At 37.8% G+C, this 15,201-nt stretch overlaps 1 protein-coding gene across 5 annotated transcripts in view; it reads left to right on the top strand.

The window, feature by feature from the left end:
- col14a1a (collagen, type XIV, alpha 1a) overlaps window positions 1-15,201 on the top strand; it is a 143,274-nt gene that overhangs the window by 97,556 nt on the left and 30,517 nt on the right. For all 5 annotated transcript variants that reach the window (XM_073871978.1, XM_073871975.1, XM_073871974.1 and 2 more), the window contains 4 exons: window positions 6,665-6,823; window positions 7,845-7,922; window positions 11,726-11,812; window positions 14,988-15,041. In XM_073871978.1, the coding sequence (XP_073728079.1) occupies window positions 6,665-6,823; window positions 7,845-7,922; window positions 11,726-11,812; window positions 14,988-15,041 (378 nt within the window). The remainder of the gene's footprint in view (window positions 1-6,664; window positions 6,824-7,844; window positions 7,923-11,725; window positions 11,813-14,987; window positions 15,042-15,201) is intronic.

Below are 15,201 nucleotides of genomic sequence, written 5' to 3'. Positions count from 1 at the left end.
TTTAGCAAATATAACTGAATACACTAATTCTCCTTTGAAAAGGTTAACTCATTTTCTTGTCAGAACAAAATAACTGCATATGTACAGTAATAAATAGTAGGGATGCACCGAAAGGAAAATGTCCTTTGTCCGAAGCCAAACAAAATGAAACTTATTTTTCATTTTCCTAATTATTTAGTAAATTTTTGCACCATTGCACAAGTTACATTTTCATCTTTTTGCTATATTTATTTCACATTATTTAACAATGAACATTTTTTCAACATTCCAGCCTTCATTATATGGTCACTTCTCTAATCAGATAGATATCTGAATTGTTCGGCCACATAAATGAGTCTTGGCAAAACGGATATTAATCCCGTCTATTCCAGCGCAAAATGCAAATAACCTTTTAATTACTCTGCCTTACGAAACTTTTAACTTATGAGTTTGGTTCCAAAACGTCATTTAAAAAAAAATAGTTACCATCCGAAACCAGTATTGTATCATGTCAGTATCAAAAATGAAGTTCTTCAATTTACGCAAAATCCTATATCCACCGTGTTATCTTCCTTTTTCCAAAGCGTGACAAACGCCAGTCCTCCTTCAATGCAGAATGCAATAAATCCGCTTAACCAATCACAGCGCACCATTCCATGCATTGTAAACATCAACGGCGGTGCTTTGAATACACACGGAATCCTAGTTTTCCCCATCTGCCTTGCACTGTGTGATCAACAAACAAAAAAAAATAGTAATTTTGATGGCATTGATAAACCTGTGGTTGTTTTCTGTGGCGGGCAAGAAATGTTAGCCATCAAAATCAAATAATTTATGTGAGAGGCACTTGGGCGAAGGAAAAATGCAGACTGTTGCTTGTACACACAGGACACCATGAAGCTTCTGTCATGCTAACACATTGACCCCAGGGGATCTTATGAAAAACTTTCCATTATTTTACTCGAAGTCAATGAAAATCGATCAGGACCAAAACATTTTACAGCTGATCACTGTCAAAAAAGCGACGACGTCCCAAGGATGACATCAGCGATGACAGTGTTCTTAATATGACAAAGTGAGTGTTTTGATTAATGCCATTAATGTTTATTTTAAATCAGTGTATACCACTAGTCAACTAAATGAATATAACATGGCAAAGATGAATGCACATGTATATATTGATTCAATAGATTTATAACATTTTGAAAAAAAACTTATTAAAAAATTTATTGCATTCTGCAGAAAATATAATCAGTTTTTATAATAAATCTTTGAAAATCAAATTATGGATTAGAATTTTTTAAAATGTTTTTATAACCTAAAGATGCTATGTGAAAATTTGTAACAGAAAATAGTGGTTTTATCTTGTCACTTTCTTCCATATAAAACACATTTTTATCGAAATTAGTCTAAATGGATTTATTGCGTTTTGGAAGCAAACTCATATTATTTCAATGCATTCTTTGGCACCTTTAATGTCAAATGAAATTGTTGTTTATGTGAGGTAGGTCTTATGAAAGTGTTGGGCCTGAAATGCTTGAAGAGCCCCATGGCCTATATTGCACCTGTCCATTAGGTCAAAGTTCACTTCAGGCCAGTTAGAAACAGGAAGTTGTGATGTTGCCAAATTGTTCACGAGGGGATTTTGATGATCATCTCACCAGAGCCACTAGCTACAGAGTTCTGACAGTATGCAAATGGCTTTATGATAGCCCTGTCCTGTCCATTTTACGTATTCTTTTTACACATCAACGCTTAGGAAGACAACTCTATAACTTCCTCCACCGAGAGCCTGTCTGATGTATTTCAAAGCTCAATGTGTTGCCTGTTCAGTTAATATTTCCTTTTCCTGCCAAGTAGTTTCTACCTTTGACTGTATGACAAGCTCTCCACATCCTTTATGTGCTGATGTGTGTGTGTGGTTATGAGCGAATATTCTCCTGACATCACTTATGATGTGTACGGACAGTAATCCCTCTTGGCAGAGCTTGTCTAGATTAGAGACTCGAGTAACAGAGATACTACAGCATCGCTTCGGCTCCGGATTTTAAATTGATTCATAAATCACAGTCCGTCTTATGCAAATGGTTTGGGAGAAATGAGATCATTTTAGTATTTCGTTTTCTTGTCGTTTACGCATTTGTATTTTCTGTGCCTCCGTAAATGTGCTGTACAAACACAAATACAAACGAGTGCTTAAAAGCGAGACCAACACAAAATAAGCCATGCTAATTTCTATGTGTGTGTATGCATTTGATTATTCAACACACAAATAATCTCCTTTATAGAGTGATGCTAGAGCACTGAGTCAGCGTGGTTTTAGTTTGTACTTGCTAATGAGATCCGTATTCAGGGGATTGCAGCTTTGCGGTTAAAGCTGAGAGTTAGTCGAATCAGATTTCCACCATGTTAAAAATCCTCTTTGCACGGCATTCACTGTCCTGACCCTGGACATCGCACATTTGGCATGAGTTGTTTAGACAGCTTTTAAACAAAGCCCCCGATTTGGATGAGATCCTGTTGTTGTCAGCAGAGTGTTTGGGACTCTTGTTGCCCCCCGCAAGCCCTCTATTAAAAGTCTCGCTCCTCTCAACCGTGACTTATTCCTCACTTTGTAAAGCCACTGTCTAACGGGTTGAATTTCGCAAGGTCTTCAGAGGAAGTCATGTGGATCTTTTGATGCTTCAGATGTTTTAGTGGCTGATCTTATGAATGTTATTTGGTATTATTGTCAAGCGCATTTAGAATCAAGGTGAGAACTGCAGCTTTCGTCTGCATGATCTGATGACACAAGCAGTTTTAAATATACAGTGCAATGTGGCAAAAATGCAATAAGTTATACAAAAGTGGATCTGATAGTGTAAAGTGTAAAAATACCATATTGTAGTTATTCATTCATTGCTCATTCATTTCTAAAGGCAATATCAAAGACTTTTTGCACTTCAAATACACTGTTAGACTTAACTGTAATTTCTACAGTTACTTACCACAAAATGGCCAGTAAAATACCATCATTTTCTTTTCCAGTTCATTACTGTAATATGCATTGCATTATGGGTATTAACATTTAATTTACAGTGATTTGCTGTATGTTTTGAATTTGCGGTAGACTGCTGTAAAACAACAGCAGTAGTGCTACTGTAGTTGAATAAAACAGTGTTATAAAAGCATATAAAATGGAAAAATTAAATATATCTATGAAATGAAATACATTGTATTTTGTATAAGGATAAATGCTTGACCGTCAGATATGAATTTGACCTTGACTTCAAAACACTAGTGACGCCAAGATTTCACTCCTCGGAGTGTCGGGAGAGTGACAGAAGAGGCTACTTGGGGAGTGTAGCAAGTAACTTTTATCAAGTGACTCTGTGGCACTGTGGTAGTGTTACGGACCTATGACATGGGCGACCCGGGTTCGATTCCGATTCGATTTTATTTTAAATTATATTACAGTAAGGGTATTATACTGTAAAATGGAACTGCGGTAAAGGCATCATACTGTAAAAACATGTACAGTTATGGTACTGTAATGGGGCAGTTACAGTAACTCACTGGCAACACAATGCCAGTGAGTTACCGCATATATACAATAAAAAGTCTAACAGTGTATAAAGCTCATGTTTATTAGTTTACAGTACAAAATAAATGTTTAGAAATTATGTATGTTGCCCTACTGAAAGCTTTAGCGTAAACATGAATCGATATACAAAGGTTCAGTGCTTGTCTACTCCATTATTCTACGGCATGTTAAAGATGTTGAGACAAAAGCATGCTGTTTTTTGCTGGTATAGGCAAGTCTAGCTTGTCCCCCAGCTTGGACGAACTGGTTTTAAGCTGGTTTAGCTTCTTGCCCCCAGCCTGGTCACTTAGCATGTCTTCAAAACCCTTCAAAAACCAGCCGAACCATGCTAAGGTTACCAGCCAACAAACAAACAAAGCACTTCATATAAAGAATAAGCTGGTAAACAGGAACAGTTGGCTACAATAGGCATACACCTGCAGTGTGAAATGGACCAGCTGATTGTGTTGGCTGCAGAACGATCCTGAGATTGATCCGGAGGGAGATGCCACCCAAAGCGGCTGACCAGAAACAGAAGTGACGTCCCCGACCTCTAATTCCCTTCTGTTACTCCTGGTTAGCACTGCATTACCGCTGACAGACCGGTCCGGACACACTCATAAACACTCTCAGCAGCATTCTCAGGTTAAATGCACGGGGCGCATGCACCCGTCGCATGTCACCGCTGCAACTGCTGCATCTAATTGGCTTTTAACACGGTAACACCTGCCGCTCAGAGCATAGGTGATACTTAGTTCGAAGATCCATATTTGCCAAAAGGCATCCGCGTCACTCGACGGGCTTAATCTGTCTCATGTTTTTTCTGATAGAGAAGTTTAATTTCTGAGCACCGAACAGACTCCCTTCATAATTCTTCATAATTGACGTTAATGTGAGACTTCACAATAATGAGCTCGGTCTGAGTTCGCTATCAGCCGGGCTGTCTGACAGCACGCGCGCGCTTACAATTGCGTCCAGTGAACTGAAGAAAATTGAGTTTTAGACCCCAAATCCATTAGGAGACGACGTGTGCTGTCTCATACTAAAATCGACTCTGACACTCAAATATGAACTTTTGCTAACTTCATATTACTTTCTTCTGATATGGTTTTGGCTGTGTTATTCTGAAGACAAATTACAGTACTCTCTTCTGACTACACTGCGGTATGGCTGCATTTTGAACAATAGCACATGTTGTAAATCATAAGAGACGTTGGATGATAGACACGAGATTTATTTGGTTTTCATTGGAGTGCATGACGCTAATCTGTTCCATGACATTCACTGGGGAGGTCTTAAATTGCAACTGGATAAGGGTTGTATGTAGTTTTGAGAATGAAGTAGAATCAGATAAGAAGCTGATAGTATTACAGGTATATTTGTGTTCATGTAGTTTAACAGGTACACCATGGTGCTAGCAAGACCAAGGATAAAATAAATGTATAGAAATATGTATGTGGCCCTCCTGAAAGCTTTAGTATAAACATGAAGTTCAGTGCATGAGGGTACCAAAACAGACTTCATTATTCTACTGAGGCCATAATCTTCACATGTCAAGACAAAAGCATGCTGGTTTTTGCCAGTTTAGGCACGTCTGGTTTGTCCCCCAACTTGAATGAACTGGTTTTAAGTTGGTTAAGTTGCTTGCCCCTCAGCCTGGTCACCTTGCATGTCTTCAAAATCCTTCTAAAACTTAGGTTCAATAAAATTATTTGTTGGTTCAACCTAAAAAAGTAAGTTACCTGGTTGCCTTCAAATGTTAAGTTGATTTGACTTAAAAATACTAGTTTACTCAAAAAAGTTGTGTAAATATTGTATATTTGTTTATTTGAATAGTTGTATATTATAATATTTGTTGAATTAATGAGTTGAATTAACTCACAATTTAGAGGCAACCAGGTAACTTACTTTTTTAAATTGAACCAACATTTTTTTCACATTATAAAAATAGCTTGAATTCAAAGTCCCTTTTGATGAATGCATTTACCACACTGTAAAAAATACTTTGCTGCCTTAAAATTTTTTGTTGAATCAACTCGGATTTACAAGTCATTTCAACTTACTATTATTTATCTTGACTAGAGGTGAGATAACTACAGGTGAGTTGTTATAACTTATAAATTTAAGTTGACTTTTCTAAACTATATTTTATAAGTTGTGACAACTAATCTCTGTTGACATGACTTGTAAATCTGAGTTGATTTAACAAAAAATTTTAGGGCAGCAAAGTTTTTTTTACAGTGCAAATTTATTAACGTAAATATTATTTTCCATATCAAACAGTGACATTATAATGTTTATACACTATAAAAAGTAAAATTTATTGTCACAAAATTCTATTTTTAGGTGTTACCAAATGAAGTCATTTTTTAAAGGTATAGTTCACCCAAAAATAAAAATTCTGTCATTAATTTTCTCACTCTCATGTTTTTACAAACCTGTATAAATTTCTTTGGAAGATATTTTAAGGGATGTTTGTAACCAAACCGTTCATGGGCCCCATTTACTTCCATAGTAGGAAAAAAGAAAACTATAGAATCGAATGGGACTCATGAACGGTTTGATTATGAACTTATCTTCCTTCGTGTTTATCAGAACCAAGAAATGTATACAGGTTTGTAACAACATGAGAGTGAGTAAATAGTGACAGAGTTTGAATTTTTGGGTGAACTATCCCTTTAAAAAATTAAGTTGGTAGCACCTAAAATGTAATTTTGTGTAAGTGAAAAATTTAACCCTGGAGAACCCAGGTCAAATTTGGCCACTGTTAATTGCTGCTAAGAGAAAGGTTCTTGGGTTCTCGGGGGTTAAGTTGATAACGCTTACATTCTTAGATGTTTAAATTAAAGTTTTATTTAAAGTAGTTCTCCCAAAAATGGCCCCGATAAACTTGACCATATCATTTTATTCCTACTATGAAAGGTCAATGGGCACAATTTTTTGGGTGAACTATAGATCCTACTTTTAACTTTTTACAGTGTAATGTCTTATTTCGCCATTAATTTTTTTTAAAGATTTATAATATACTAACACGTCTAACATGTGACTATATACAAACAATTGTTCCTTTTTGTTTTAGAGATGCATCCCTAAACATCACAAACATCTTTCTATCTCACTTAGCTTCATGTGGCCATCAGCAAAACTGCTGCTAAAGTGGTGATCGACTGCAAAACAGTAGGAGAGAAACCCATCAATGCTGCAGGGAACATCACCATTGATGGAGTGGAGGTTCTGGGACGTTTGGTCCGCTCGCGTGGAAGGAGAGACAACTCTGCACCGGTAAGGCCAGAGATCTATCAAAACAGTTTGTCCGTTACTCTCAACAACCCTTAGAAATACCAAAAAATGATTTGCCCTGATGATATTCCATCATCTAAAGCCACACGTGAGCCTTTTTTTCTTTAACTTTATATCTGATAGCTCATTAGCTCCTGTTTCATAATGTCGACTTGGAATTTTAGCGGGTACATGACATCATTTGGGTATTGTCCACCAACTGTTTTCTAAAGTGAGACTGAAGCCTCGCTGACATCGTACCCTTTTGACGGATTGCTTTTTGCATACAGTGTAGCAGAGAAGTCAAATATTTAAAACTTTAGCTGAAGGATGACTCTTACATAGGCCTAAATTAATCACCCATTAAATCTTATAACAGGGCCGGCTTTTGTTTTGTAGCAACACAAAGACCCACTATATCGGTGCAGGATTGTTTCTGAGGAGCAGCTTTTGTCTAAAGTCTGATAATTGCATAGTGATGGATGGTCTAAACCTCCGTACAGAGATACAAGGTCTTTGAAAGCAAAGTCATCCTATCAGATCCAAATTTAATGATAACCGGGAAATGGAATTCAAAGCGTGGCCTTTCGGTTAGAGATAGTAAATACTGACTTCATGCTTTATGCTGTTTGTTTTTTCCATCAGAATTCGTGAATCATTATGTGCAATTGTGTAGCGTGATTTTATTTAACAAGTGGAATTGATGAGACTAATTGTCTTTGTGATTATGTCGGTGTGATTGTAATCTAAGTGTGTGTAAAGCAAAAGTTAAAAACAATTAGAATCAGTCATTCAGTCGTCCAAACAAATAAATCTTTGCTAGTAAACACATACGGCCACGCTTTTATTAATTTCATTCATCAGCAACAAGCACTCATATAATGTGTTTATGCTTTTATAAAATGTTTGCAATGGTGCTTGAAAAGATTCATAATGCATAACATTTGTAATTGTTTCTAATGAGTGTAAAAAAACAACAGCTTTGAATTTACGCTCTGTTTGTGTTTGTGTGTGTGATCCACAGTTTCAGCTCCAGATGTTTGACATAGTCTGCAGTACATCATGGGCGAGTCGGGATAAGTGCTGTGAACTCCCGGGCTTGGTAAGAGCCGACCAATCAATGTTTTATTCGGTACAGTCACTAACTGTCAAAGCAAATATGTGTCTGACAGTCAGCAAACCCATACAAGCTACGCTCTAATCAGCTTACATTAATACTTCATATCTGTCACTGACTTATCCCAGAAAATGGCAGACGTTTAACTCTAAGCAACTAGACCACATGAAATCAAAAATGCAGAAGTGGAGTTTTCAAATCTTGTTTTTGATTTTTCTTTTCTTACGGGACCCATAAACTTCGTCTTGATGTATGAGACTAGCACACGCACACAAAGTCTGGGATTCTGTTCAAACGGATTCTTGACACATTAAATGTTGTAAAATACCTACTATAATTACTTTACACTTATCTATCATCAACAGTAAGGATTGTTTTCCGCTGACTCTGCGTCAGTACACTATGAACAATTTTTACCTTCCCTGCCAACATTTTCACTGGATTCATCCCCAAAAATTACACTTTTGATTTTTATTATGTATACATAATATAATGTATACAGTACTGTTCACTTGACTGTTTAAAATTATTTTAATTAAAAAAAGACTGTAGTTCTTGAAATGGATGACTTGGAATATTATATGCAAATAATTAAGACAAAGCCCAGAATAAGAGCTCAGAAAAGATGGAAGCTGTAATGCTGCATACACACCAAGGGCCATATCATACACCCGGCGCAATGCGCAACGCAAGTGTCTGTTGCATTTTCACGTTCAGCGCCACGTTGTTTAAATAGCAAATGCATTTGCGCCCAAAAATGCTGTGTTCAGGCGCATTGTTGGCGCGTGGCTTTTTTGAGGCAAGTAAAATAGACCACACCATTGACTAACTAAAACCTGGTCTAAAGTCTTTGGCGCAATACTGTTTCTGTTATTTAAAGAGTGCGTTAGTAATATTGCGCCTATAAGCTGGTGTGTGGTGGGCGTATGGCTGCGTCGCATCATCCAGGTGGATGCTGCACATTGGTGGTGGTTGAGGAGATTCCCCAATCATATGTAAAGCGCTTTGAGCACTGAGAAAAAAGCGCAAGATAAATGTAACGAATTATTTATTATTATTATAAACAAGAAGACAATGCGTGTTTGTTTATTACACACATGGATGCGCGGCAGCACACAAACGCTTGTGCAAAATATGAAAAAGTAAAGGATTAAAATGTAAAAGATTATTATTGAGTCTCTTGGACATAAATGAGGACCGATTATGAGACTTTAGAAGGAGTAAAGAGCTGCTTCGCCTGTAGCCTGGTAAATAATTGAATGTTTAGCTTAAAACAAATGCACATATTGCATCTTTTTTTATATGTTTTTTTAATGCGACCCCATGGATTTATTGTATACGATGACTTTGTACCTCTGGATATAGTGAGATGAGAACCTTTTTAAGTAATGCTTTTCAAAGCACTCACGGTGCTGTCCGAGTGCTGAAACATTTTGTCATGTTTGTAATTCTTTATCTCCTGTTTGTTACAATGAAATTATTTTTACAGTTCAAACCGTTCTGGCATATTTGTAAATTATTCTTTGAGATTACACTGATCATGTAGGCTATTCTTCCATTTACTGCAAATTTTACTTCCGTGAAAGAAAACGGCTTTTAAAGGTTTTAATACAAAAAAATAACAATTTCAATACAATTAAAAACAACGCAATTTTTTTAACATCAATCTTAAACTGGGGGTCTTCTTCCTCCGCTTAGTTTTTCAGTTTACAAATTCTACCATCTAAATAGGAAATCTGCATTGTGCAAGCACAACTGTCTTTTAAAGGGGATGAGAGATCAGACTCTCATTGGTTTATTGCACTTTATGCCCAAAACACACCCATTACTTATTAGGGGAATAGGAACAACCCTTTTAGACTCTGCGTTTGGTGCACACACCATTTTTCCCATCGTTAAATTAGCAAATGTGGATTCGGACATGCCTGTTTAGACTGTGCACTTTAGACAATGCGCTTAGATCATTAAAATAGGGCCCGAAATGTGAAGTACTGTATAGCCTTCCTCGCTCTAGATTACTTGTGGGACTTAACTGCGTGTCATTTTTCATTTAAGTTGAATATTTAAAATTTGCGTAAAGGCGCATTTGACGAGAGTAGCGCATGTTTTTGCGGCAATTGCGGCACCTAATTCGCAGCATTCGCATCGCCCCGCACGAGTTTGCTTCTATACGTGTCTTTGCATTGACTTTGTATGTACTGTAATCTACTCGTGCAAATTGTTGAATTCACATTTGGTGTGTACGCCCCATATTATTGTTAAAAAGCAAAGTAAATATATAAAAAGTACATTATTACGTACTATAGTTATGAATTATTTTGGATATTACATAATTACCATTAGTTGCATTTGTGTTATTTTAAAGGTTTGATGAGTTTAATGTTATTCTAAAATGTGAACCATAAGCTTTCGAACAGTAGTGTACATTTATTTGAGGTAGAAAAGTATCATTTTATTTTAAAAGTGTTTGTGCAAAAACTTACAGGCCAAAATAAAATCTTACCTACATCCTTAAAGGAAAAGTTCGGTATTTTACACTTAAAGCCCTGTTTTCAGATTATTTATGATGAAATACAACGGTTTTGACTGAAATTTGGACATATGATGCTGGCCCGAGATTTTTCGGTTTCCCCCCACCCTCACAATGGCTGCATAGAGACAGAGCGCAGTTATGCAAATTTGAAAACCATGCCCACCGGGGGGGAATTCAATCCAACCGTCTCCATTGACTTTGTATTGCGAGAAGCCGCCTCCTTGTCATTTCTGGCTTATATATAACAGGTTGTGACGCGCTGCGCTCTGTCTCTATAGGTGCACTGGAACAATCCTTCTCGGAAACTCGAGTTTCACGTCTTTGTAAAAGAAAGTTTAATGCATTTTAGGAAGAATTGTTCCAGTGCACCTATGCAGCCATTGTGGGGGTGGGTGGGGGATGATACCACAGAAACCGAAAATTCTCGGGCCAGCAGCATATATCCAAATTTCAGTCAAAACCGTTCTATTTCATCATAAACATTCTGAAAACAGGGCTTTAAGTGTAAAATACCGAACTTGTCCTTTAAAAATAAAGGTGCTTAAAAGGTTCTTCCCAGGGATGCTATAAAAGAAACATTTCCCTATAAACAACCTTTTCTGAAACAGAAAGGTTCTTTGGATGTTCTTTATGGAACCATTCAGCCAAAAATTGTTCTTCTATGACATCATGAAGCGTCTTTATTTTAAAGAGCGTGCAGTAAGAGTGTGAATGACATTTCCTTCATTTGGCTGAAAAACTGTCTGACACTGGCCTTGGACCAGCAGGCCGTTCTTTTTTCTGAACCCTTCATCATCACTAACAGCCTGGTCATTGCCTGTCACTCATTGACTTATTATAGTTCTTTATCATTATTATTACTGCTTATATTGAGGATTGTCATATATGGTGGCCTCTGATACCTCAGCAATATCTTCTCTCCTCCTAAAATCCTGACAAAATGTCTCAGTGATCTCCAACCAACCATTCTGGCAATTGCCCATATCTTTAAAGATCCATGTCCGCTCTACAAATAATTCAATTATGTAGTCTTGTAGCAGACAAATAGATTTTGTTCTCCACGGATGGGATGAACAATATCTCCAGATCGCTCGGCATGTTTGTGCGCTTACGAATTAATGACTTGAGGGAATTGCTCAGACACCGACGGTTGGCTTGGACAAATAAAGTTCTGGTAAACTCAGAGAGGAAACGGGAAGTGTTCAGATTGCTTCGAAGTGTTTGACATGTTGTTTTATGTATGCCTTTCCTTCAGAGAGTAGAAGAGGATTGTCCTGCCATGCCCCATGCCTGCACCTGTGCTCAGGACAGCAAAGGACCTCCCGGACCCTCAGGCCCTCCGGTAAAACTACTCACAAGCAGTAACCTCAGTGCACAATACAATACGTTCCATCTAATATATTTTAATCTGTGATTGGCTGTGATTGTGTCACATAGCAATTTTACAAGTGTGGGCAGACAAATTGCTTTTCAGATGAAGCATGTCATAGCATGCCTGTTTAAGGCACTGTGTAATGATGCGTAGACTTTAAAAATCTTTATTTGTCACTTTAGGTGATCGCATAAATGTAATATATGGACGATCTCCTGAAACAACCCCAGGTTAGGTGCCTTGCTCAAGGGTATGAGGAAAATTGTAGACTGACCTTGCGGATATCAAACAGGCAGCCTTCCAGTTATCAGCTTCAAGCCTCACTTGCGATATCTCACCCCTTGAGGGCAAAACACAAGAAAATGCACCACATAAAGAGATTAAAGAAATGGAGAAAGTACATGGGAGAACGAGAAAGACAGCCAGCATCAGATTCAGCTCAATTCAGCCCGTGCCGCAGGTTGAACCCGATACGGCAGGAACAAATAAATGAGCTCATTTAAAAGACAGCGTCGTACACACACTGAGCGAAAATGTATTTCTGAGGCCTCGAAAAGGCCATGCTGTATAAACAGCAGTGTTTTTGAGAAAGTCATTACGTGGGGATCGATTTATCAAAACTGATTAGTCCACTCCTGTCTGCGTCTATAGATTCTCTCATCCATACAACCTATAACCATTTCTACCATCATCCTAAGCCTAAGCAGGTACTGCAAGGGAGACAATTGCATTTCAGTATAATCTGTATTATCCCTGCGTCTAGATATTACTGTAGCATGTGTTCCCCATGATGGCAGTAGCAGCCCAAATCAATCGAGAATGTCCTTTTCAAGTCGCCACGTGTGTCCCGCAAATTAATATTAATGCTTCTGTCTTCTCCAGCGGCCTTTGTTTGGTGTGTTTGGGAACGCTTATAAATCAGATTTGGTGATAAAACCATACTACAGTACAGTCGTCGCCCTTGGGGAGGCAATTTAATAAATTAAACACAGGAAAAGGAAGTTGGGGTTAAATTACTCATGGTTGCCTACAGCACAGAGGGCAAGAGTTTATGAGGGTCATGGGTTGAACCAGGTCAAAGATGCTATCTAGTCTCTGTTTTTCATAAAAATGTGACCCTTTCTGTGAAATCCAGGCTAAAGTCTAATAATCTTTGACATGACCTTACTCAATATTATTTATATAGGTTAAAGGGGCGGATCAATGGTATTTCATGCATTCTAACTTATTAACACAGTTATAGAGTTGTTTCCTCATACTAAACGTAGGCAAAGTGTCAAAAAAGCAGGTGGACGTGTTACAGAGTATTTCTGTGCCGAATGCACTTCGCCAGGGTTCGTACAAGTTTTGAAAAGTTTTTTTCGATTATGGGTCCAGCTGGCGTTTCAGGGGTTTCTATACGTATAACTTCTTTTTATGGGCACTTGCCCTGGAAAACCCCGCTCACCCGTAAGTCAGTGGGAGACGCTAGAACTTACAAACATCACATCACGCGATAGTCTTGTTTAATTTTAAAACAATGGCATGAAAGAAGAAGTGTGTTTTTGGATGTAAGGAGAAGAAAACCAGCCTTTTGGAAACAATGTATAAATTTTGTTTATCCGGGGTAGCAGCGGTGTTTTGCGTGTGTTTGATGCGCTGGATTTCATTGAAAAGTCCCAACCGGGTCATGAGTTGCATGCAGTAAGTAAGACTTCTGTGTTATGTTGGAAATAGGCGCGTGCATATTATATAAATTTCATGAACATGTAGTGAATCATAAGTTAAACAGTGTTGTATAGTGTTGCATGACTCGTACCCACTCCTCCCGCGGTAGTAACTCCTCCTTCTTCATTTTTTCGTACCCTATCGGAAAGAATCTGTAAAGCTAATCTTTCTTTTATAAATCTGATTAAACTAAAGACTCTTCAGAGATGTAATAATACTCTATAGGTACTCCAGATTAACATCAGAAATGCAGAAACAGCTTGTGTTATGTGAGCTTTAAATTTTCACAGAATCTTTACGTTATATAGGATGATTATATACAAAAACTGTACAAAAGTAAAAAAAGAGACTTTATTTGGGTTTTCACAAAATGGGTCACATACTGTATGAATTAGAGAATGATACCATCTTACTGTTGTTGTGAACTAGCACACACAGAATTCTTAGCATTTTTAACACATTGAGAGGGTACATGATGGGTTCAGTAAATAGGTCATATTTGTCCTTTTAAAGTTGACGATGTTCATGTAAAGCCATCCAACTCTGTACGTAACGTTGGTGTATTATTTGACTCTTCTCTCTCTTTTGCCTCTCACATTTCTGCTCTTGTTAAAACCTGCTTTTTTCATCTTCGAAATATTGCACGTCTTCGATCTTCTTAAACTCAAACCGATACTGAAATCCCTATTCATGCCTTAATCACATCACGCCTGGATTACTGTAACGCTCTATTCACTGGTCTCCACAAAAAAGTATTGCGAGGTTACAATACGTTCAAAACTTAGCAGCTAGGGTTCTCACATCCACCAAGCACTCAGACCACATAACTCCTTTACTACATGATCTTCATTGGTTACCGGTGGCTTCACACATACAGTTTAAGATACTACTACTTACATTTAAGGCATTGAATAGTCTAGCACCGCCTTATTTCGCTGAACTACTCCACATCTACTCTCCTGCCAGATCCCTCAGATCAGCTGAACAGGGTCTTCTGTCTGTCCCTCGTTCCCGGTTGTCCACTGCAGGTCTTTTAGCATAGCTGCCCCCAAATTGTGGAACTCATTACCATTGACACTACGTAAACAGTCAACTCTGTCTTCTTTCAAGAATCGGCTGAAAACATATCTCTTTAGCTTACATTTCGGACAAACTCTGTAATATTGTGAACTTTATGTATTTTGTGTTGTATAAGATGTATGTCTATTTTGGAACTCGTTAATTTTGATGTACTGCTATGTTAAGTGAACTTGAGCTAAAAATTCTTCTTCTTCTTCTTCTTCTTCTTCTTCTTCTTCTTCTGAAATCAAACTAGTGACAGCACTTAAAATTGTTTTGTTGGAGACAAGGAACCAAGTATGGTCATTAGGCGAACTTCCAGCTCCAGTTTTTGTGTGTGTCTCAGTTTGTGTTCTAATTGTGTGCATCTGACTCTCAGGGCGGTCCTGGTATAAGAGGTTCAAGAGGAGATCGGGGGGAACCAGGCTTGACGGTAAAAAAACACCCTGCGTTATTTGTTTTCATTATGCCATATGCAGGCCACCCAGAGTTTGGCCTCGCCAAACCTGTATGATTTCCTGAAACAGACAATAGCTTGCAATACAAAGTGGAAATCTATAAATACACACAACGCTTAGGCCTCAATGTCGTTT

The sequence above is a fragment of the Misgurnus anguillicaudatus genome, chromosome 10, assembly GCF_027580225.2.
Source record: "Misgurnus anguillicaudatus chromosome 10, ASM2758022v2, whole genome shotgun sequence".
In the NCBI taxonomy this organism is placed as follows: domain Eukaryota; kingdom Metazoa; phylum Chordata; class Actinopteri; order Cypriniformes; family Cobitidae; genus Misgurnus; species Misgurnus anguillicaudatus.
The sequence above is the reverse complement of the archived record's forward strand: the minus strand, read 5'-3'. Positions and strand labels throughout refer to the sequence as shown.